The sequence below is a fragment of the Spodoptera frugiperda genome, chromosome 1 (genome assembly GCF_023101765.2).
Source record: "Spodoptera frugiperda isolate SF20-4 chromosome 1, AGI-APGP_CSIRO_Sfru_2.0, whole genome shotgun sequence".
Taxonomy (NCBI): domain Eukaryota; kingdom Metazoa; phylum Arthropoda; class Insecta; order Lepidoptera; family Noctuidae; genus Spodoptera; species Spodoptera frugiperda.
In genome coordinates, this window is record NC_064212.1 from 7,247,728 (window position 1) to 7,272,249 (window position 24,522).

Below are 24,522 nucleotides of genomic sequence, written 5' to 3' on the forward strand. Positions count from 1 at the left end.
GTGACAGATCTGTCTAATAAGATTAGCCCATTCCGCGAGAGATATTTTAGTATTTTAGGTACCTATAAGTACATACTTATAGGTACCTAAAATGAAGGAACTGAAAGTGTTTGTGCACATACACAAACACTTTCTGGCTATTCAATCTATTGGAGACAGGCTAAGCACAGGACCAAAGGTTTTAGTTTTTTTTCAGAGGCACAGGTACCGTAGTAGAATGTTAGATCGATATTAAATTATTATCGTAGTCCAGTCATTTGGTAGTTTTACCTGGAAACCCCGTTTTTATCTACCAAATGACTAGACTATCGGTTTATTATACAAATTAAGACATACGTAGATGCAGGTAGTTAGTAGGTATATGTTGAAGTTGACCTCCTCATAACTTGGTAACATTTGATCTCTACTTATTTCGTCACTAACTTGTCAGGTAAGTACTAGGAAATTAGAAAAAAAAACAATCATTAAAAATGGGTGTTTATTGGATAAGCTAATTAAACAAATGCAATTCTAATTGATTATTCCTGAAGATTATGACAGTCATCAAATATCAATCAACTAGGTACATATTAGGTACCTACTGTCTGTATAAAATTATAGCTAATTACATGTACCATCAATATTCAGAACTTTAGTGAGTAATCAAATAAATAAGTATTCGACATTTTCATTGAATCATCCTAGATTTTTTTTATCAAACTATGAGAAAAAATCCTAAAAGCAATACTATTACAAATATTGTTTGCCTAATGCAATGATTTTAAGAAAACTTGTATCTAAATATTAATATTGTTTATAAAAACGTTCAAGTAGTAAATTGAAGACAAGGATTCTGCTCAGCAATTTATTACGCCTATAATCAGGTATTTTAATGAGATATGTCTCACGGATAATAATCAATAAATCTTTCTCTTTAATCGAGAAAATATAACTAGCAAGGACAATAGCGTTAGTCTTCCCGATAGAAATAATAAACACATCTTAAGATACAAAATGTAGTGCGTAACATTAATTGTTTATTCTTATTTAACACCGTAGCAAATGTACACTAATTTACGTCTGAAACACGTCAGTCTTAAGATCCGTCTATTATTACCAGTGTACTGACATAGGTACATAACTATTTACATTACTAACTAATATTGCGTTAGGAGACATAGTGGCAAGTATCGCACGCATCAATATAATCTCTTACGTACTGTAGGTACAGCTTCATCTAGGAATCAGATAATGTGTCTGATAGCAACACATTACCTAGGTACCTGCATAATACGTAGTTACATTACTGTAGGTAGGCCTGAGTGTACTCTGACTCTATCAGAAACTTTAGTTTGATTGAAAAACTTTGCCTCGTCGTTATCTCAACGCTGCGATACTTACACCTTTTAAATAGGGTCAGTACTAGTGTTTCTAATACTACGATTATCTATTATATTGGTCGTTGACAAGGTAAAGCTATTTATTTATCCAGTGCGTTTTTATTTCATCATATATTATTGGTCGTGTTTGTAAAACACTTTTAAAATTGCCCGTAGAATATCTCGGTGGCTGAAAATACGGTAGGGATTTACGCTACGTATTTTTCGGAAGATCTCTTTATCTGTTGTATCGGGGAGAGGTCCCTACCTATCCAATTTCGCTATTATAAGGTACGAAGCGAGATTCTCGGTTCAGAAAGAGCAGAATATATCAATTCGTTTGGCAATACATCTGTCGAATAAAAACACACTGTATAACTTTAATAATCTTAATTTTATACTTATTTATTTTATCTTCATGACATTAAGTCGTCCTCAAAGGGAATAAATACTAAGTCCTAGGTAGGTATTTATTTAAAGAAGTTAAGTTAATGTCTTATCTTAACGTTATACAATACAACGCACAATTTATTGATCAGAAATAATGGAATCAATATTAAAAAGCGTTGAGGATAGGTTCAATAAATATCATATATTATTTACTTACGTAAATGCATAAAACACGTATATATGTAAGTAGGTACTTATTCAGACATCTAAAGAAATAAGTCTAATTCTTAGACAAAAATATCAAATCACATCTAATCGGACGATAATAATAATAATTAATTACAGGGTAAAATTTATAGGTTCTAAGTAATATTAATACTAATGTATTAAAGCTTGATAACAATAAATACTAACTATTTAGATCGATGACCTCAGTTGAGTGAAACGTTGGGGACATTCCAATCTAATTTACAAACTTAGTTTATCGAACCCAGTGCCGCTGCCGTAAAAACGGTAAAGATTAAAAATACTTATAAGTGCTTCTACTCGTACATATTTTAATCATCGACGGCTTGCTCTAATACGTCGATGCCGACTATGCAGTGCAGATGTAAATATTTTTTGATAGCAACCTCATTTTAATGACTTCACTCTCTATTATCCTTTTTTTATTCAACTGTAGGAAGAGTACTACTCATGTGGTACAATAGAATAATGGCATTAAGCCCTATCCACAGTATCATCTCCTCCGTATTTTTATCTACAGCCCTTTTAACCTATTCGCCTACCATGTCGGGTTGTGTGCAAGTCAATATATTTGTTAGTCATCGTGTATTTTTGTTTCAAAATCCTTATATTTCTCAAACATTAGATAGATTTTTGTTATAAATTAAGTAGTAAAAAAAGATAATATGGTTAAGATTGATTTTATACTTTTTAGAACATGTTTAAATTATGTTTATTACAGAGCATAGTCATTTGTCTATGCACTAAAATAATTAGTGGAGACACTGATTGCTTAAATTGTAAATAGAGGTGCAATTAAAAAATCACCCTATTAACGAGTAGGTGGTCCCTCTAATTTCCAGCATGTTGCAAACTCACGGTATAGGTTTTAATGGCGTCGGTAATATTTTCCAATTTGTAAACATAAGCCATATCAGAAAGTCCAGACAGTGTAGGTCTATTGGTATTAGCAGTTACAATACGAAGTAGGTATGATATGTAATACATTGTATGTAATAAATTACGCGCAAAAAGTTAATTAAGGACTGGTCATAGATAGTAGTGGTGTCGTAGTGCAAACAATACTCATGTTTACAAATTGATTAGATATGGTAGGTAAGTAATGCGTGGCTATTGTGTCCCGCCCGAGATCGGAGTGAGATAGATGACTATTATTTATTACTATTATTAGATCCTTGGATGTGTGTTGCTGAATCAAAAATGTTACCTCTCTTTATTATGTATCAATGTTGTTATGGCAAGAAGAAGTGTTTTTTTTGGCTATTTGATCATCTATCACTATTGTATAAAAATTAATTGCTGTTCGTTAGTCTCACTAAAACTCGAGAACAGCTGGACCGATGTAGCAAATGTTGGTGTTGTATTATTTGTGGTATTCCAAGGAATGTCAACAGGAGAGAATTTTTTTTTTGAAGCGAATCGAAGTTTTTCGGGTCGGCTTGCATAGTAAAATACTATAATGAATCGCTAAATGTGTTACTAAGTGCAAATCTCGAGGACGGCACAACAGAAGGTTCTGGTGTATTCGAAAATGAATAAATATGCACAGAAATATTTCTAAGGCGAACCAAACTCGGAGTTTCCGCTAGTTTTGAACAAAGTGACATTAATATTCACAAAGAAGCTGATCACGCACATAAATAGCACTAGGTTCGATATAAGGGTTTAACAAATTTCAACAACTAATAAAAATATGTTTAAAATGTAACAGTCTTTTCAAGAATTATCTTAACCTGATTATTCTAAATTCTAAGTAACAAAAAATGTTCGAGCAGGTCATTTTTAGGTTAAGTTAATTTTTGAAGTGAATAAGAGTTTTGGTTTTGGGTTATAGTTAAAGATCTTGGCTAGAACAGTTGTGCGCGTCAAACGGTTTAGGCGCGACGTCTTCGTACGGTGCAACGCGTGCAGCCGCGAGCTCTCGCGCCACCTTCTCCGCAGCCCCCATCACTCGAAGGAGGTTCAGTCCTGCTAATTTCTTAAGCTCCTCTATACTCCAACCTTCTTCCATCAACTCAGCGAACAGCAGTGGGTACGAGGAAACATCCTCCAATCCTTGAGGAGTACTGCTTGAAATAAATAATTACATGACCACAAATCATAAGATTAATGAAACGACATTACTGCTGATAATGAAAGTTCCTGGGCATAAAAATCTTTCATAGATTTTATAAAAACAATTTTTGATTCAAAAAGTTAAGAGGAAGTCGACTTCCGTAGGTTTAATGGCTTACAGAACTATTAAACTTTTGTTCAAAGCTTTATCCTTTATAAAGCTTCACGTTTTAGGGATTTAGATTTTTATTACATTTCGTGCGCTATAATTTTAAACCCTTTTGAGAAACTTAGATAGATGAATAAATAACTTTCTATTACTAAATAAAATGTGCTGTGATTAGCATTTTTATAACAGATATAGATCAATGTGCAAAATCTTTTCACCAGTTATAAGTCCCATGTAATATGAAGTGAGCCTATTGCCATATACCTACCGACAATTCCATACATGTGCTGCTATTGAAAAGTTTCGAAAATCCGTAAAATATTTGAATATTTTACGGTTTTTCTTTTCTTTAATTTTTATTGATAAAGGAGTACAATTGATAATACTTTGCGACCCGGGAATCGAACCCCTTGCGTAGTCACACGAAGCAGATTGAGAATCAATATTCGTGAACATATATTATCTAAAGGTATTCCTATTGGGAGATCGCCACTCGTACATATAGTAACGTGTACTCACTAATTAATGCCGTCGTAACCAGCGCCAAGGCCCACACTGTCCACACCGGCTACATCCCTTATATGATTAATGTGTGCTGTAAGAACAGAGTATCGGTTAATTAATGACCTTTAAAACCATTATTCAATGTAAAATTTCTATGGGCCTGTTACACTTTGTTGTTACAAATACAATGTTTCTTGTTATTATACTCACACATGCGGTTGGAGCTACTCACCTATGGCATCTTGAACTGTTGCAGTGTCCTTACAAGTGAGAAATGACGTATAAAAATTGACCATGATGAGCCCCTTGTTAGCGGCGAGTAGGCGCAGCACGGCATCCGGTACGTTGCGCGTCACGTTGCAGAGCGCGCGCGCCGACGAGTGTGAGAACAGCACGGGCGCGCGCGACACCGCCAGCGCGTCGCGCATCGTGCGCTCGGACACGTGCGACAGGTCCACCAACATGCCCAAGCGATTCATTTCCTTCACCACTATCTGTCCCACCGATCAACAACAATTTTTTAACATAAGATTGATGACCGATAATAAGACCAACTACAAAGGAAAATGCGTAGGCTGCTCTAGCCATTTTAATTGACTTTTTTCTTCTATTCTTTTAGCGGAAAATGAAGCTTAGGTACGTCATTTACATAAAGGTCGAGAAGAATGTTTTAGCTATTGAAGTGAACTGCAAACACAGTTCCGGCTGGTTCTGGCCGTTTGCATATTTATCATAAAGTAAGTCTCTATTGTTCCTGCCGCTTTTGAAGTTCGTATGAGTTTGCGTTGCTTTAAATTAATTGCTAACTTCTTGGAACCTTTGTGGTCGTGAATTCAGAAAGCCGACGAAATTACAAAAGCGACAAATTGTCGTAGTTAGACTTTATAGTTTCTGACGTCAGTGTCACCCGTTTGATTAAATAGTCCTAAATTGTTGTTAAAGTCCTCAAGTATTTGCAACCTCTACTACTGGACGGGGGTAGGGCCGAGTATGGCGGCGTCATTACTACTATCGTAAACCTGATGGTGACAATCTGGCATTAATATTGATGGCAATCTGATAATACATTTATTTAACTTAATATTCTAGAGCGTTAATGTAATTTTCAATGAATTTCGATTTGTTAGAGCTAACTAAGAATCCAAGGTTATCATCAATGACAGACAGACTAATATAGTTACTACTCATATTTTATAGAAATCTTATATTGGAGAGATTTGTGGTATAGCAATCGTCTATTGAGATACACACTACTTGGGATGGTTACGTTATGAAATGCGAGAGAACTTGAATTGCCACTTGTGAGGTGCATAATGTACAGTACGATTAATAAGAACAATAAAGTGAACTGTTGTAGTGAGAGTCATTACGTCGGATGGGGTAGTAGTGCTCGACTACTTGAGTCCGGGTTGTACGACGGAGCAAGTAGGTACGTTACACCGTACACGCAGTGTGCAGTTTAAACAAAAGAAAATATTTCGAAAAGTATCGTTGCAGGTAAACAAAGAACTGGTTTCGCGAGCAGCCCGAGTTCATACAAAGAGAAATATTGCGGTGCGCCAGGATGTTTATGATTATGGCACACTCACTCTACTCGACGTCTCAATCTTTACGGTTGCGTTCTGACTACTTAGCTATAATACACGACTACTTGTACATATTGTTATATTCCATCTCATGTTGTCAGATTGCTCTTTATGGGCACCTACGTTACCAATGTGCCATACAAATTGCTTTGTAAATGCTTTATAAAGAGGTTTCCGAAGCAATACTCTGGTTACAAACTCTAAATTACGTCGAGCATATACCTAAGACAATAAATTCACCCCTAACGAGCTCCCATTGTACAGCCTGCGATGAGGATTATAACTTCATCTAATCTTAAGAGATTTAAGAAAGAATTAAGGGGAGATAACTCAGAATTTAAACCCGTAAGAATAATCAAAGTTTTAATGTTTCATTTTTCAATCTGCATTTTAGACGTTTTATACAATTTTGAAGATAATTAGATCGAATCCCATGTCTAAATGTTATTTAATTGTCTTGAAAATCTAGTTAAAAACATAATTTGTAATTAATATCAACTACAGTTTTAAAAAGTCTTGGTTTTCGTTTCTAATTTTTATAAGCCGTAGCCGCTACGCTTCTCGTAGCGCCGTAGCCGCGCGTAGCAGTTCGTAGAATTTTACATAGCAGGACTTACCTTTCCGAATGGCGTGAGTCCACCTCGCGGCGATGGTTCGGGTTTATCTCCAGACGCGCATTCTGCCCAAGGCGTATCACATGTAGATGTGAGTGTCAGATATCGAACTCCAACTTGGTACAGAGTTCTCAGGACGCCGAGGGACCCTCCAATTGCATGTCCTCCCTCCACTCCCACCAAGGAGCACAGTCTGTGGTTGGTGTGTGCCGTGATTATATCTATGGTAAGAAAACCGACATTGAAACTACGTGGTAAATAATTAATTTAGGTGCGCCTATTTTGTAAAACGGAATTCAAAAATAGAAATTAGGACTCCATGAGTATAACAAACATGTAACATGTAATTAGTGAAAACAACAATATTTAATAACACAATTTTGTACATAAGTAAATTGTGTCTATTGGTCGATTCATTCGTGAAGTAACCATATTGTTACTTTTTCTTGTAATCAAGAAAACAAAAGAATAAATGAGAGCATTGTTAAGAGTCTACATTTTCACACCTTTTTTGTTACGTTTTCTTTATAGGTTCTGGAGAGAACAAAACATCAAACAGATTGTCAGTGTAGAGTGACGTTTTGAAAAAAGACAGTTGCGGCAGGAAAATGCTTAACGAGAACAACGCTCATGGGGGACTGTCCTCAACACAAAAGCCGAAAGTAGTCACAGATGTTTACACACACACACACACACAATGGTGGGTACTACAGTACACCTTTAATTAAGAACATGAATATAGAAAATCAAAAGATTTTCGCAATCGTAACTTATTTGTGAAAAGTGGATATTTATTTTAGTAATTATAACAATGCTATAAACATTTGTGTAATTATTTTCAACGAAAAAAGGTACATTTTTAAAACATGATTTAATTTTCAAACCGATTGGCTAAGTATACGATTTATTGGGACATCACGCTTGTTAGATAGATGAGTGTTATGACTGCTTACAATAATTGTATCCATAATTTTTTTGTTACAATACTTGATTAATGTCTTTCATAAGTAGGTACCTGGAGTTTTGTATTAATTTACACAAAGCCCACCGCGTTTCAAATACCTCGGTGCGACATTGTTCGCAATCCAATGTTAATAATACACTTAACGTGATTAATGGACTGAGAGCGATAAGGAATTCCAATAGATGTTCTAGTTGGAGCCAAGTGATCATCTCCAGCCTCCACCCATACACATAACTCTGCTCTATATTGCTAGTTTGTCAACAAATGTCATATTATTTAATTAGTTCATCGTATTTAATTGTATTTGTTTAATGAAACATTTTCATAGCATTATTTAATGACAATATTAAATGAGGTAATTTAATGTTGGTTCTAACATGTATTAATTGGTTTATTGACTGCTTTCTGCATTGCAGTAATTCACTAATTGAGTTATAAAACTATCTATTTATTTATTTAGTTTTATCCTACCTATATAATACTTTAATTATCTTATCGTTTATAAATATTCATTACTTTCTACTAAGTTATTCGGAACTTAAAGTTCCAGTTTCGTCGAAATTTTGTTGAACTAAAAATCACGTTTTTGTTTGCGAACAATAAACGAAAGTCTAAAAGCCGTTCATTTTAATTGGGTTTATTTGAATAACAAGAAAAAAAAACAATAAAGCTAAAGGAAATGCACGAATTAATTTAAATGGTTTAATTTTTTAAAGGCTACGAAGTGAAAACAATGGGTTTCTCATGCTAATACACCTTACGCATTTACATTTGTCCTTTTCGGATTCGCGCAACGTATCTACAAGTATAAGTACCCACTAATGACCGAGGGCATGACATGCACGAACCGTAATGTCTTTTCGGTAACGAGTTGAGTGTGTGGCGGGGCGCTTACCTTCGGCGGAGGTGCAGAGCGTGAGCTGCGGGTGGTACTTGTCGGTGAGACGCTGTATCAAGTCGATCTGTTCGAAGGTGAGCTGTACCGCGTCCCGGTGCTGCGCGTCGCACGGCACGTACGCGGCCCAGAACTGCCGACGAAAGATCACTTTGACATATAATTGATTAAATATCACGCACGACTGGAGCAATGCGCTCGGAATTTGAAATCCCGCAGATACAGACAACCAACAAAGATTTCATAATGGAATCAGTGATGCCGATGGCGAACGTGGGGCGACGCCGACGGGTGGTGAACTCGCTGCCACTACATACTGTATATGTACATATGTTATACAAACACATCAGTCTCGTGGAATTGTGCGATGAAGTTGAAACAATTAGCTCACTATCATTTCTGTTTCGGTTCAGTGTAGCGTGTCCGCGATATTATTGTAGTTGGGTATAATTATCGTCACAATCAGGGTATTAATACGTCCATATTACTGAAAATAATACAACAAAATATGAAATTGTTTAATCAATATTGAGACGACCATTTTTATTCGCTACATCTTTCTACTAATATAAAGTGTAAATAAATAATAATATGTCAAAAGGTCAACCACCATCAGACAAAAGTAGAACCTATTAATCGAAAGGCCTGGCAAATAACGTGGATATTTGTACCTACAAGAAATACTCGTGTTTGTAAATATAAGAAATATTGCAACTTATATTTCAGCTCTACCACAACAATAACACGTTTCATTAATTGTTAATCACGAAATAATGATACCGAATATCCTTTGATACCACAAAAATGTGGGTGTTATGATCCATGCGGCGCATATTAATCTTGTCGGGGGATTACGTGCAAATGGCCGACTATATTAAATGCACAATTAATTAAATCGTGCGGTTAAGGAATTTCGCTCACCTGTGCGGCCACTCGGCCTTGTTTCAGCCGCGGCAGGTCGGTGTGGCTCCACGAACTTGTTGCCCACGGGGATATCGTCCGCAAATCCTCGTCGAAACTATGCGAATTTATTTCATTAGTATACAATTATTCCCGCCAAAAGTTATTTTACAGGCAGAAATGTATTCAAACATGTTTGTTACTCATCCCTACATCCGATAGTCATGTCTGTGTTTGCTGAATTGTGTAATATATATTTAGTTTATTATTGAGGTTGAATGTGGATTCGCAATGTATTTTAGGATTGTTAAAAGTTTTGTGTGATGCGTGATTATCACGGGTAGACTTCGTGACCGTCACTTCTATAGTCTAAAAAAGATCCAGTATTTATTTCGTTCGGAGCTGCAGATTACCTAGCGGGTTTACCAGGGCTCCGGCTCGAAAAGCAGGAGTAGGAATGGGGTGATTTTTAGTCAGGAAGAGTCTGACTCTCCCTCTCGCCTCACCCGAGGCGAGAGAAGCCATTGGATAATTTTTCCCCCTTAAAAAAGTGGTTATTTTGTTTACAATGTTATTGTGGAAAAGGAATTTACTGTAGAATGAGAAAATATATATAAATGATAAAAATAGTTTAATCAGTGTGAGGCTTTACATAAAACTTATACATATTAACACCTACCCACTTGATTATAAGGCATTATCCGCCCACTTGTAACCTTTCGTAAGTACTTATAATTCAAGGTTTAATAAAATAAAAATAGATCAATTTGCTATCTACCTAAGATTAGGACGCAAGCTTCTAATTCTTGCGATTAATTTATAAAGATCCTCTCGAACATAGATAAGGTTAGAATAACTACCAGGTAGGATTAACTTGTGTATTATCTTAATCCTTTAATTAAATAATTGTTATTACTGCGTAAAATAGAGTAGTTATACAAAAATAGACCCATTGTAGCATATTTAGGTTAAAGCTCAGAAAGCCATTCATATTCAGAAAAGTACAATTCTATTAACTTACATAAACTGACGTGAAGAAAAATAAGAGAATCCAAACAAACGTAAAACTAGAAGAATTTAGCAAACATTGGTAGCAGAATCGAATCTCGCACCGCACGCGTCGCCAACGACTTTGGCACTGAGCCAGCGTGTCTGTCAAGAAACATTTCAATTCTTTACGCTACTTGCGAACTATGATTCCACGTTGCTATTGATCTGCAACAATGTTATTACATCCACATCACCTTAGAATACACTACGATAGTGTTTAAGATAGGATAACATGTGAGGTGATTAGATTCACTTGTTTTCAAAAGTATATTTTAATGGTTACCTCTATAATGATATATAAACTAAAAATCTAAATAAATAAATAGTATATTGTCCCAAAAATGTATAAGAAACATAAAACGTACACGTACGTAGATTATCTTGATGAAAAATCAAAAACGGTTTTGATTTTTTCTCATTAAATAAACCTGTTCTAACAACGGTAACAAAAATGGCTGATTACATTTCGGCCTACACTTGTGAAACAATTAAAAATTTTAACGAGGTAATCTCTGAAAAGTCGCCGGCAACGCCATGACAACTCGACACGAACAAATCCGATTCGGATGTGTCGGTATGTCCGAAAGTAACACCCATATGCCGCTTGCTAATCCTTCACACATTTTTCTGGCTTTACTCGACTGGTCCGTTATTTAATCTGGCCTTAAGTATCAGTGAGTTATGTCTGCAATGTTACCTCACCTTAAATATTATTTTGGCCTCTCCCCAACTAAGGAAAGTTCTGCACTTTCGATACAGCTATTTTATGTAGCCACCTGTCTTACAGACCATTATAACTGATACATTAATATTTATAGGTATATTCTCTAATCTATCAAACATTGCGTAGGAGGTATTGCTATAAATTCTAAGGGATCCCCAGGGTAGAATAGATCTCTTGAACGGAACTTAGGGAACGAGGTTCTCATAAATGCCGAAATAAGTGCAATAGATGATAAGTGGTCTAGGAGATCAAGCCCTGATCTTAAGTGCGCTTTTACTTTGCTCGTACAAAGTGGTGATTAGGTTGGAAACTAGGAACATTACAGAGTACGCACATTAATGGCAACACAACTACGGCCATAGACTACGACGGACGGATACGAGTACACAAAGTAAAGTTCACCTTTATTCCTTGCCGCTAGTGATGGGCAATACCTCCACTGAAATTGTAACTGACTAACTAAATTAAAACTTTCCAGGGAACTTTCGGTAATAGTGCTGTTTTTTACGGGGATGTGTGGTTTTAGTAATTAACCAGAGAGGAGCTGACCGAGAATAATTACTCTTAAAGGTATTTTTTTTAATTAAAAGATATGTTTTCTTGACAAAACGAACACGTAAAGAGTTTTAATTTACATATGAATAAAAACAATGAGTTTCTATAGAACATTTATTTGGAATTAATTTAGTCGATGGGTCACATCGAGTATTGGGGCATCATTGTGTACATCACTATAAGCTAGTAACGAGAGCGGCATTACGCCTCACAGATTTCGTTAGCTAGTTTAAAACAGTTGGGTTCAAAGGCTTTTACATTGCACTAAGTGGATTGATTCCCTACCCATCTTTTATGTGCACCGTCCTACTGTTAGATATTTGTTTTAGTTTGGTTTGCTCAGCTCTTTGTTAGAACATCCTGACGCATTTGCCTACTCCTGATACTTTGTAGCCTCCGCTTCGTGTTTGCCCAACGGGATAAAAGCTGGAGCGACTCCTACGTGTCTTAGATTTAACGATTTCCAAGTAAATATAGTTAGGTCCTTGTAGGTGTTTGTGCTCGTCATAATTAGGCCTGGGTATTCTACTGGGACACCTAAGTATTTGCAGTGGAATTTTGAGACGGAACAGTAAGGGCGCGCCAAATAACTTCGCCGGCACAGCTTAAAGACCACATTCATAAGAGACGGTCATGGTCCATTCTAATATAGTGAGGAAAATAAATACATAAAATAATAATAATACACAGCAAAAAAACCTAACAAAAAGTAACCATATTATTTGAAAAATATAACATAACATCTTAAATGCCAAAAGAGTAACTTCAGTACAAGCGAAGAGTTTTAAATTACGTAAAATAGTTAAATTAATACATATAATATAAGACACTACATACAATTTTCTTTTAACTAGATTTGTTATTTATTTCATTAAAAATGTTGTCGGTACGTGATTTTACGTAAGCACAATGTAAAAGTGCTCTCGTGTACGGTCCCGTTTCTAAACTCCAGCCTGCAGTAAGGAGCTAGATGTATTTATGTAAATTCATGTTGGTGTATACATAAAGGAGAACATAATATAAAAAATAATGAGGGCTACGTACTTAAAATCCTTAATTCTATTGTGTAGAAACTTCCTTATGTTCCAAGGTAGATCGTTGTGGCCGTCTATGAGTGGAGTGTCGTGTAACAAGCGCTCGGCGAGGCGGAGGCGCTCGTGCAAGGGTGCTCCAGGTGGGGCCCGTAGTGCCAGGGGCCCGGCGACACACGCGGTCCCCGCCACCAGCACCAAAATCGCCACGCAGCACCAACGTCGATGCCATAAGGACAACCCTACACATTATTTATTTCAGAATTTACGCGACAAACTCAAACATATTCTGTGACTCAATCAGATATTCAAATGCTTATTCAAATATTCCAGCGATTGTTTTGAAAAGGGAGCCGTTTCGAATAAAATAACTTGTAGGGAATGGGGAATTATTTTAATTTGTTATTTACGCACAGAAATGGTAGAGCGGTAGGCATTCAAATGATAACAAACTTCCTAATGTCCCTTGTTATGGCAAACGAAAACTTGTGTAATGTTTAACAAGTGGCTCACGGTTGACTGAGTTTATTTTATTGAGCTTTTGTGAAAATGGCCATAAAAATCAATTTGGGTCATAGCGATCACTCGTTAGGAAGCTTCCTATAATCTCCCTGTCAGAAGCAAACCTACTCGATCACGTCGCAAGCCTCGGCTGCACTGGCGGTTAAACTTAGAAACAGAAACAGTACTGGGAATTCTTCGGTGAAGGAAAAATCTGTCACTGCAGTATCATTTGCCTTACCTCTGTTGATACTTTTTATTGGTAAACCATTTGGGAAATATCTACCCAACTTTCGAATTCTCATTGACTGGTTCCGAATTCCCAGTCGATTGATCATCAATTTCAAAAGACTGCAAAACAATACCTTTTATATTTTGTTGGTTACATTAGTATTTTGGTAATACATTTGTATAACATAATACATCAACTATAAGTTATAGTTGATCGAAGAATACATTGGTATTTTACTTGTTAATATTTCATTTCACATGTTTAGTCATCGTAACTATGTTCTATTTCTAGTTCTATAGTTTTATTTCTTAGGCAGCTGTTTGTGTTTTGAGTCATATATTTTTAAAGACTCTAATGTAAAAAACGTGTGTAAATATACTTACGCGAAGAGTTTCCAGTGGTAGTGGAGCTGTGGCTGGTGGTGGACGTGGTGCCTGTGGACAGCCACTGCGGGGACTTGCACGCGTTGCAGGACACGCGCCCCTGTCCGCGCTCCGTTACGTCGGGCGCCGGCGTCGCTCGTTTTTTCCCCTACACCATATTTTTATTCAATTAACACAGTTACACAGTTTCTCTTACATACATGTATGTAGATGTATTGATGTAATTTTATTCAGCTATCGCCTGCAGTATGGATCACGTGTTCGAGCACGATAGTAAATTTCGTTACTGTTAATGCAATTTCAATTATTTGTGCATCGAATTTTTTTGTTACCTGAATCCATATGCAAAACTACATCACAATTCTAAAATTAAATACTATGATGCCTTTTAAAGGATGCTAAAAAAAGGTAGGTACTGCAGATGTATCCATAATTATTAGCAAAAATTAAAATTGAATAACGTATGTAGGATACTCGTAGTATGAGTACACTATGTCGATATTGGAAAATTTTCAATAGCTCAATAGAATATTCAATGTTTGCAGCGATATCCTGAATTGCATTAACCCATATAGCTTCCTTTCTTAGTAATCGTTAGATAATGGTTCATTATCCTTTGTGAGTACGGCTATTAGTGAGTGCTCTAAATTCTGTAGCGCGAACTCGCCTCCTAACCGCATATTCTCAATTATGCGAAAGCGTTTTACTAACACCTGCATTATATTAATGTTGAAAAATCCAGGTATGCCTTGATCAAATAAATCTATGAGTATACAATAATATACTACGATTTTCATACTTTTGTTTCAAATGTGTAGTTTGGTTAGATTTATTATTTAGCGTGGGAACTTGGGAAGTCTTTAAAGATTGATTCCTTAAGTCTTTACTCTTCTGTAGTTAAAATGTAAAAACTTCTGTATTTCTAAGTTTACTCAATGTTTATGCCCACGCAAGGTTTGTGTTAACAACCTTAAAGCAATGTTAGAGAAACACAAAATCATTTATCAACATTTACAGCTAAAGCGTCTGTTTAAATACCAGCGAACATCGCATTAAGCGAACGGTTAGTAAGAAATGTTTCACTTAGTTTCTGTAAGTAGAAATTAATCTTGTTAAGTACTTACGTGGGTGTCGTAAAAAATAGAGGGCAGCCTGGTTTCCTGCGGCACCTCGCAGGTGCAGAGTGCGTGTGCGCCGCGCGGCCCGCCCATCGCCATCGCGTCGCCCTCGAGGAACGTTTGTGCGTCGTCATCCACTAAATCACTGCGGGTGCTCCTCGACTCCATTGTGCTCTCATCCCGCGTCCAAGTCTCCGACAATCTATCTCGAAATCGTTCACTTGGAAAATCATTGTATGACATTTGCCGTTTAATACTTTTGCACCGACTGCGATTGTCTAAAGTAGAAAATTTTGTTCTTTCTAGACCCGGTGAGTTTCTAGTGACAAGTATATCGTTATTATCAAAACTTCTCATTTTAATCATTTTTTGTGAGGTTCGTCTATTAACGTCTGAAGTTAAATTATAATCTCTCAGTTTATCAAAACATTGGTCCACATTCCCAGAAAAATTAGCATACGTAGAAACGTTACCCTTCATATTATCATCCTTTCCTTGGTAGCCCGACGAAGTAAAAATACAACTTTGGCTGTTCACTCTCCTTTGCGACTTGTCTGCCAGTGACAACATCGATGCCTTCTTGAGAGAGCTCGTCGACCCTGATGTTATCTCGGCCAGTTGGACAGCGTTTTGATGTTTTTTTGATATTGCCTCGCCGCCCATCTTTTTTAAGTTAGATAGCTTCCTTTTTATCTTTTGCACCAGTGTATTTCTAGGATCGTAAGATATTAACTGTTTTGAAATGTAGTTTGACACACCGATAGTCCTACTTTTGTTGTATTTTCTATCAAGGCTGCGATGGGATCCGATTGTGAGCTGGCTCCGGCCGGTGTCCCGTTTAATTCTTTCCAAGTCGTAGATGTTGAGAGTGTGGCCTCGCTGATCGACGTTCCGATGGCAATTGACAAAGTTGTTTTGTTGGACATTACAGTTACAAACTAGATCAAAATCATGTTTCGATATGTGTTCGTCTAGACATTGTCTTTGTGCAGCGAGGGCGAGGCAAGCCTCACAATCGACTCCGAGCAGGAGTTCGAGGCTGGTGTTTCTGATGAAGCCGTCGCTAAACGTACGAGATCGGAAGTGGGCGGCGTTTTGTGTAAGGCGTGTTTCCCAGTCCGTGGGAGCTGCACCCGCTGTGGCCTGTCCGCTGGCTTCCCCGTCTACCATAGTGGCAGCATCGCGGTTCACTGTGATCACTCGCGGCTGCCGGAATACTCTGCTGTCACTTCGCACGGAACTCCTTGACGGTGACGGCGATGGACGCTTGAAGCTTTCGACTTGGATCATTTCTTCCAATTTTATGATGATTGTGCAATATGCCACTGTAACAAATATAATGTTATAAATTGTTGTGTATAAACTGAAAACGTAGCTACTTGAACTAAACTCTAATTGAGTGAGAATCAATATTTACGCACATTACCCAAGTGGATACGAAATGTTTATTTGATAAATTTTCATTTGTGGCAGTGGCATACCAATTGGTAGAACAAATAGATTTTCTTTTTTTGTTTACGCGACCATGTAAACAATCCTGCCGAAGGTGTTTTACCTTATTTACATATCTATCGAAAGCGGAGCCAGTTTTAGAGTTACTAACAAACACTGCGTATAGAACGTGACGCGAATTCATATTGGAATCAGAACCACGAAATAAAAAATATATCGTATCAGCGAGCCGGTTTGATTAATAATTCAATAATACATAAATACAAGGTTTGCATGTATATCTGCACACATAAACAATCTCCACATAACTCTTGTAACTTTACTTGGAAGCTCTTTGGTCGGGGAGAATAATAAACGCGTGTAGTCACAGCTTAATGAGTGATGACACAAAGAGTGTTGGGTTACCCAGATTATACCCGAACTTCAGACATGATAACAATGGAGATATTGCTGAGCATTATCCACTATTATATTGCGGTTGCCATTATAAAGAATACCTTGCTTCAAGTGTAAAAATTGTGTCAACCACATACACATATGTAGTTATGAATAGGCACAAACATGAACATAGACAAGGGCCATTAACACCATCGGATATCATAACGATCTGTGAATTCCAAAGCCGGGTTTAATTGTTTATTCTGTAGCACACCAAACATTTGAGGGCACGGATAATCCCCAATCCAATTTAGATGATTGGCTTAGTATGATACGCAATAAATAATTTTCATTTTATGTTATGGGATGACAGCTATGTACCCACCCTTTTGTATAAATTAATACGTTGGGTTTGTTCACGGAATACAGAATACAGGGGATTTCTGATTTGCAATTCCACACTACAGGTAGGCAGAGGTTAAAATGTTAACCGATGTAAATGTCTTGAAGTTTTGGGCCTAAACACTTCGTAATAGATGTGATGAGCTCTTGGAGCTTGAGCGAAGTTGAGTAATGAGAGATCAAAAGTTCAAGTTTTCAATGACTTAATGAATAATCGAAACATTTCTGTTATTATTAGGTTTTAGAAAGATTATACAGAACGTCGGTGTCTAGTTGGGTTGTTGCAAGCAATTATCAAAGTACCGGAATCATCTACTCTTTGGGTTAAGTGTCATTTAATAGGTATCTATTGGTAAAAATGAAGGATAAACATACAATATAAGTTAATGATCGATTATTTCTCTTCATAGTACAACCACAATGGCTGCACAACAAACGTAGTCGGAACTGAACACCGCGCAAATTTATTTCTGTTTTAAATGACCCGAGCTCTCTCTACCGACCCTTGATTTCGCGTTTTTTAACGTTTACTCTACCGTATAAGTTCGGCAGTTAGCCTAATTATACCTACTGAAATGTCTTTGTGTTCGAAAAACTTTATCTGGTATCATAAGAAGAAGTGCCCACACTTCAATAATATTTATATTTAACTTGTTACCATAAAGAAAATACTATCAGTTCCTGAAAGTTGGCAGCGCAGAATCTACAGTTTCTAATTATTTTTCCAATACTAATGCAAGCGTTTGCATCTGTAAAGAAATAGAAAACATGGAGATGTAGATGCATTTAATTTTTTCCTAGATAGATACCATAATAGTTACTGCAATTAATATACAAAAAGAAACATGTAATGTTTACGTAGAGTCTCGTATCCATGGCGGTACAGTGGTGGGAACAACTGTATAGTAGTATGTACATTGTTATACAAGATGAAAAAAAGACAAACTTGTTGCGATTGTGGGGGGATCCGTGTGGCGTAACAGTACGTAAACAGACATTTTCCATTTGGTGGTGTGTTCCAAACCACGCAGTGTACGAACACGATACAGTAACTTGTGTAACTTTTTCTTTTGAGTATGTTGGTTGACCACTCCTGCAGCTCCGTTCGCTCTGCAAACAACCCTTGTCTGAACCTCGTTACCCACAAGATTCACTATACAAATAACTCAACTGCCATTTTAAATCACATTGAATTGTTGTAAGTGAAACTTAAAAAGATATGCCTTCAGCTCTAATTAGTTTTCCTTACAATTTTAGACACAAAAGAGTGCCTGGAGGATACTTCAACGTCTTTTTCGATGGTATCGGCATGAAGTTCGTTGTAATTATAGAATGAAAGAAATTTTCTCTCGTCTATTCTGTGTGAGATGTCCCTAATTGCGTAATTCAATTATTTTACGTAAGTATGAAAGTAAAGTAGGTTGCTATGTACTGGAAATGTCCCGTGTAGTGATTTTCACGCCCGTTCTTATGCAAATTTGTTTTGGCTGATGACATTCCACGTTATATCTCGCCTTTATTCCAAGGTTTTAACATGAAATATAAACGTAAGATTCAATTTGTTAGCCGCTAGATTACAAGTCGTAGCATTATACAAAATTTATTAAACATTTTGACCGTCAAATAACGCACAATATTTTAAAATCCGCAGCGGCCATGTATTCGGAATATTGCCGACGTACGTTCATAAAGTGGGTGTGTCGGGTCAGTTATTGTTTCCGTCTTCCTATAGAACAAGCGTGTGTACTCCCAAATCAAATTGGAACTAGTCCGACGAGTGAATAGTGTAAACAAACAAGGAATATATTGGGGGTAAAACAAAAACAATTGATGCACTATGCAGAAAGTGAGAATTGATGACACAGATGTTTTGGGACATATTTCTCATTAAAAATGTAAATAGCAACCTGCAAAAAACATGCTAATATATGTAACTTTCAAAAGTATCAACAAAAAATTACCAAAAGGTAAGAAAAAATAGTAGATAACAACTAAGTAGTAAGTTGTCAAATTTTTAAATCGAACTATAACTTCAAATTGGATACAACATAAGCTTATGTTCCAAATGCTACAATATTCGATGGTATCGACAAGATTCAATCAATTATTTATCTTTTTGACACATGAAATAACCCTTTGCTTGATTTATAGTCACACGAAATGTTGCCTAACGCAACAGCTACGCAGATTTCCATTGGAAATTGTGTCAAAAATCTGTAAACAAAAACCGTTCTCCCAAAAAACTGAAACCATGATCAGTTGAAATAGAATCACGTACTATGGTTTCAGTTTGCATTACGGTATTCCTTCCACCCTTTATAAATATATGATGTATCCCGACATAAACACATTTATTGGAAGTTGAATAAAAAATTGGCAGCCCAAATATATCTTATTACATTATATTTGAGCAGTTTTCAGTTTGTTCTAAATTGTTTCGCGGTCTGATCTGATTTGATGAGTTACGAAACTTATGACCATTTCTCCGGTACGATAGTGGTGATGCTCACGATCCGCGACAAACAACTGCAGACAACGAACGTGAATAGAAGATCCCTACGAGACGAGAGACGAGAGGCAGCCGCCCCGTACGTCGACGGGAATAAGCCATTTCTGTTTTATGTTTGTTTTGCTCAGCCACGACAATACTCCCATTGTGTCGACTGCATATTTCAACATTCATTATCAACAGATTACGGCAATCTGCATCCCATATATTGTCAGTTTGTGATCTTTTCAAATGTAGGTTTTTAAATGTAGATAGATGTTTTGTTTCCTTATTTATTTACATTGAATATAAGTAAAAGCAAAATCCAATAACTGGCAGGCGCGCAATACTAAGAAATGAAACTGCTTCATCGCTACGGTAACATAATTTCACAAGTATCTTTGTTTACGAGGTCCTACTTTATTCATGAAGGTCTTTTTAAAAGTGATTTTGCAAATGAAAAGAAATCGTTTTGGCATAATTGATATTTTCTCAAAGACATTCTTGGTAATATAAGTGATGGACCAGCAGTACAGATATGATAGATATTTTATGTTTGAAAGAAGTAGGTGTAAAACATGTGTTATTATTACGATTTACGTTATGTTAAAATAATTATTTTTATAATTACTAAAATACCCAATAACCTAATCTAGTATAACTTTATGAATGATGGTAACCTTTGATAGTACTATGTACCTTAATTACAAAAGCGTCAGAAGAAAAAACTACGCGATGTACGCACACGTGTTAAAAATAGCAACATCTTCAGATGGGCCTTCATTGTTTGACCATCTCTGAACACAGTTCCATTAACAGAATAATGGAAATATCTACGAGAGGGAAAATAAAATGTGGAGAAAGATTTCTCTGCAGGTAACTAAGCGGTCATTTGTAAGCGGTCGAGAAAAATGCTCACTCGTCCAGAAAAAATAATCGAGTGAATGACGGCATTGTATACATACGCCTAATGCGGTTTGTGGCATCAGCCGATCTCAATTACACGATTACACAATCAAGCTAAGACAATCGACTCCCATTTTAAATGTGACCACTTTGACGAATTAAATAATTATTGAGACAATACACTGATTGGCAGCTTACGCCAGCCTACTGATTGGTAATCTTTCTCCGCTCTTGTTCCCAATCTACTGTTTATTCTGATAATAGAACGCGGACGCGATGAGAGTCGATCGCGAAACTCGAAAGTCACCCTCCAGGATTACTGGAATTTTGATTATCTCGAGCGATTTTTTCTTCTTTCAATTAAGTGAATGGGTAGATAGGGTATTAATTCCAATACAATCGGTAGATCGATATTATACGAAATGAATCCTGTACAGTTTTACGCGCGTAGGTATAAAGGTTATTAGCGGTAGGTTAACAAATCTGTAATCTCATTCCCGGGAATTGGGGACGTACCATTAAATTAATATGAGTGTTTAATTGCAAAACCCAGCCGCCATTTCATACAGGCCCATGCCTGTGTTCGGATATTTTACATTCATATAGGATTATTTTTATTTTATATAAAAATAATAATGAAGTGAAATGAATACATACACAATGGATTTAGAAGAAGTTTGTTTTGTTGGACATTAATGGAAAGAAATTAAAAAATGCACCTTCTAGATTGTAATTTTATTGAGATTTGTGTCTGCATAGTTCATGAAATTGAATCTGAAATAAATAGTGATGATATTCTATCAGTATTGTACACGGGGTGATTGTTAGCTACTCTTGATACGTAGTTTGGTCTATTTATTGGGTTACTATCAGAAATTTGATAATTATCAACAAACATAAAATAACTTAACTATACTTACGAGTTTAAATAACTATACGACAAGGATTACTTTCCTTTGCGAGGTATAGAGAAACTAAAAACAAAAAATGGTCATCCATGAAATAATCACACCGTAGACACACTCGATATTACAGACCACTATATAAATAACTAACAACAACCTTCTTAAACAACATGTGTGTTTGTATGTATCAAATATTTATTTTAGAAATTATATCAATAACGATGCATTTAAACACTTGAAAAAAAGACTTCTCTAATAAATTCAAACTAATTAATTGATGGTGATTAAAATAGCAATAGTCCTTGATAGTTCACTGCTAGACTATGTCCCAACTGTACACAACAGGGCTTTTTACAATCTCCACTCTTGAGTTAAAGTTCACAGTTTAAAAGATTCAGATTTATCAGAAAGAAAGCGCTGCTGCAGCGTCTGAGATATGCAAATATTAAAATAAAAGAGTTATAAAGTCTTCGTTTAGAAATACCTTATATTATATCTTTACACGAATAAATCGTAAAGCCATTCAGAAACTGATTTAGTGCAAATTTTCCTCATCTCTGATTTCATCTGGCAAGGAATCTCAGTGCGAAGCTCTTTTCATACAACCAACGGTGAATGAATGAGCTTATTCATGAAGCTTATAAACCACGTTCCAGTGCTACCACTAATTATCCACTGGCAATAAGCATTGATTTACATTTTCGACTTTGAACATTCATTAGTTACTTATAGATACTTTATTCGGAATTTTGGATCTATTCGATTATTGGACTCAGTGATTAATTTAGATTTTCGATGAAATGTGAAATAATTCTATGGATATTGATAGCTGGGAATAATATTTCAAAACACGAATATCTTAATTTACCCAGTAGATAAATATGAGACGTGGTGCTATAGCTATATTCCTATTATACCTCTATACATACTCTTTAAATATTCACGTAGTATATATATGTAGATAAATAGCTCAAAAAGTTTTTGCGCAGCATGCCACCATCACATACAATTTTCACTATACCCCTCAAATAAATTAACGTAAAAATATTCCCACAAACATACATTTCGCAGTTTCCTAACTTTTAATTGCATAGAATTTAATTAACGAAGTCAAGAGAAAAAGGATAGTTAGTTAAAATTCTTACTCTTTTTCATTACAATTGAAATATTAAAATACTCATTAAGTTGTTCTTTGAAAAGAATAGGTATAAATATGAATTACAACAAAAATAGTAAATCATTAGTTCTTTATTTTAATGGTTAATTTTCATGTTTAAGAAGTTTTAAAATGGTACCTATTGACTAATATATCAATATTTAAAACATATAATTACTTGAGTTGCTCAATATCTTAAAATTATGTACTTCACTGCCATAATAAACATATAGTACTTAAAAGTATCTCTAAACGATTCAGAAAACTTTACTATCGCCAATAGACTAATAAAATATAAAACGTTTAACTTGAAGGAAAATATTTAAAAGGCAAAAACAATATGTAACCACTTGATTTACTCGTAATTGTTCAATTATAAACAAAAAGTTTACTTCATAGCATAAAACAATGTTTGGCAACAAAAGAAAAGTTTGTCAAAGTTAACTTTATTTGTTTTATACTTACACGTAAATGAAAAATGAACGCAGAAATCACATGAAAGTTTCACAAATATTAATTGTTCCACAGGTGCTGCCCATGATGTTTTAATGTGACATTAGTCTCGTCATTTGAACACAATAGTGGCCGTATTAACAACGGCATGCTTTAGTCGCGGCGATGTAGCCGAGCCCGGTGCTACGGGTGGAAGGTTACATTAGGCGCGCGCTACGAACCAGCGAGCTACGACGTGCTACGCGTGGTTATAAGGCTACGTCGAGAACGCGAGTGCAGGCTGGATCCCGGGCACGAGCGGCCGCGGGAGGCGCGAGGCTCGGACTGGCTCCGCTCGCTGCTCGCTGCGAATAATCCATACCCGAGAGGCGAGGAGGCTGTATTTACCGGACCGAAGGGCGGTCGGGCAAGCGAGCTCCGACTGCTCCCGCCGCCGCCGCGCCACCGCGCCGCAGCCGCCCACCACGGCTGCGTTGCACGCCACGCTCCTTCATGTTGACACAATTTCAAATAATGTCACATAATTTAGGGTCCGTACACTGATTGCGCTTCGCACGGTTATGTAAAGGCTCTATCGATGGATGTGACAACCATTAAACGACCCCATTTTTGACGTTTATTTTCTTAATTGACTTTCAAAACTAATGTAACTTTGAACGAACTCAAATATCTAGTTACTCAAAAGTTGGAATTAATTTTAAATCACAACTTAAGTTAATGTATTCTACTTTTCTTTTCTTTCATTAGTGATTTGATTCGAAACGAGAGGAATATTTAAGCTTCGGAGACGATGAAAGTGTTTAAAAAAAGTGTAACGGGAAGTTAGCAGAGGACGAAGTGTCCTGGACTATAAAAATAATGGCAAAGAGGTAAAGAGAATGGGGAGAGAGGTGGGTACCTGATTGCGTGCTTATCTAACTTACAAAGAGTCGAGAAAAGTTGAATTTGCAAGTTTAAGAGGCATGTTTTACCACCTGAGATAAGCGACAACTGCGGATAAATTTTAAAGTGAGTTCAGTGACTGGTATACCGTTACTTTTAATTTTACTTGAAGTTTCAGAATAATAGTTAAAGTAGTAATTACTTCAGGAGAACGCAGCTAATTTA

At 36.3% G+C, this 24,522-nt stretch overlaps 1 protein-coding gene across 1 annotated transcript; it reads right to left on the reverse strand.

Annotated features, from left to right (window-relative positions):
* Nucleotides 1-464: 464 nt before the first annotated feature.
* On the reverse strand, nucleotides 465-24,037 carry LOC118273459 (uncharacterized). Its single transcript, XM_035590438.2, has 10 exons — nucleotides 23,428-24,037; nucleotides 15,282-16,600; nucleotides 14,158-14,305; nucleotides 13,055-13,283; nucleotides 9,703-9,799; nucleotides 8,782-8,914; nucleotides 6,926-7,143; nucleotides 4,955-5,216; nucleotides 4,738-4,813; nucleotides 465-4,060 (listed from the first exon to the last, which is right to left on the reverse strand). The coding sequence occupies exons 2-10, from the start codon at nucleotides 16,563-16,565 to the stop codon at nucleotides 3,829-3,831; spliced, it is 2,679 nt and encodes an 892-aa protein (XP_035446331.1). The 5' UTR covers nucleotides 16,566-16,600; nucleotides 23,428-24,037; the 3' UTR covers nucleotides 465-3,828.
* Between the last annotated feature and the right edge of the window lie 485 nt (nucleotides 24,038-24,522).

What these genes read in the sequence shown, in the direction of transcription:
- LOC118273459 (XM_035590438.2), bottom strand. Translation starts at nt 16,565, where the DNA reads ATGATCCAAGTCGAAAGCTTCAAGCGTCCATCGCCGTCACCGTCAAGG. An exon ending in CTATTTTTTACGACACCCAC is followed by an intron (nt 14,306 to 15,281) that starts GTAAGTACTTAA and finishes AATATGGTGTAG; the next exon opens with GGGAAAAAACGAGCGACGCC. An exon ending in TACCACTGGAAACTCTTCGC is followed by an intron (nt 13,284 to 14,157) that starts GTAAGTATATTT and finishes AATAATGTGTAG; the next exon opens with GGTTGTCCTTATGGCATCGA.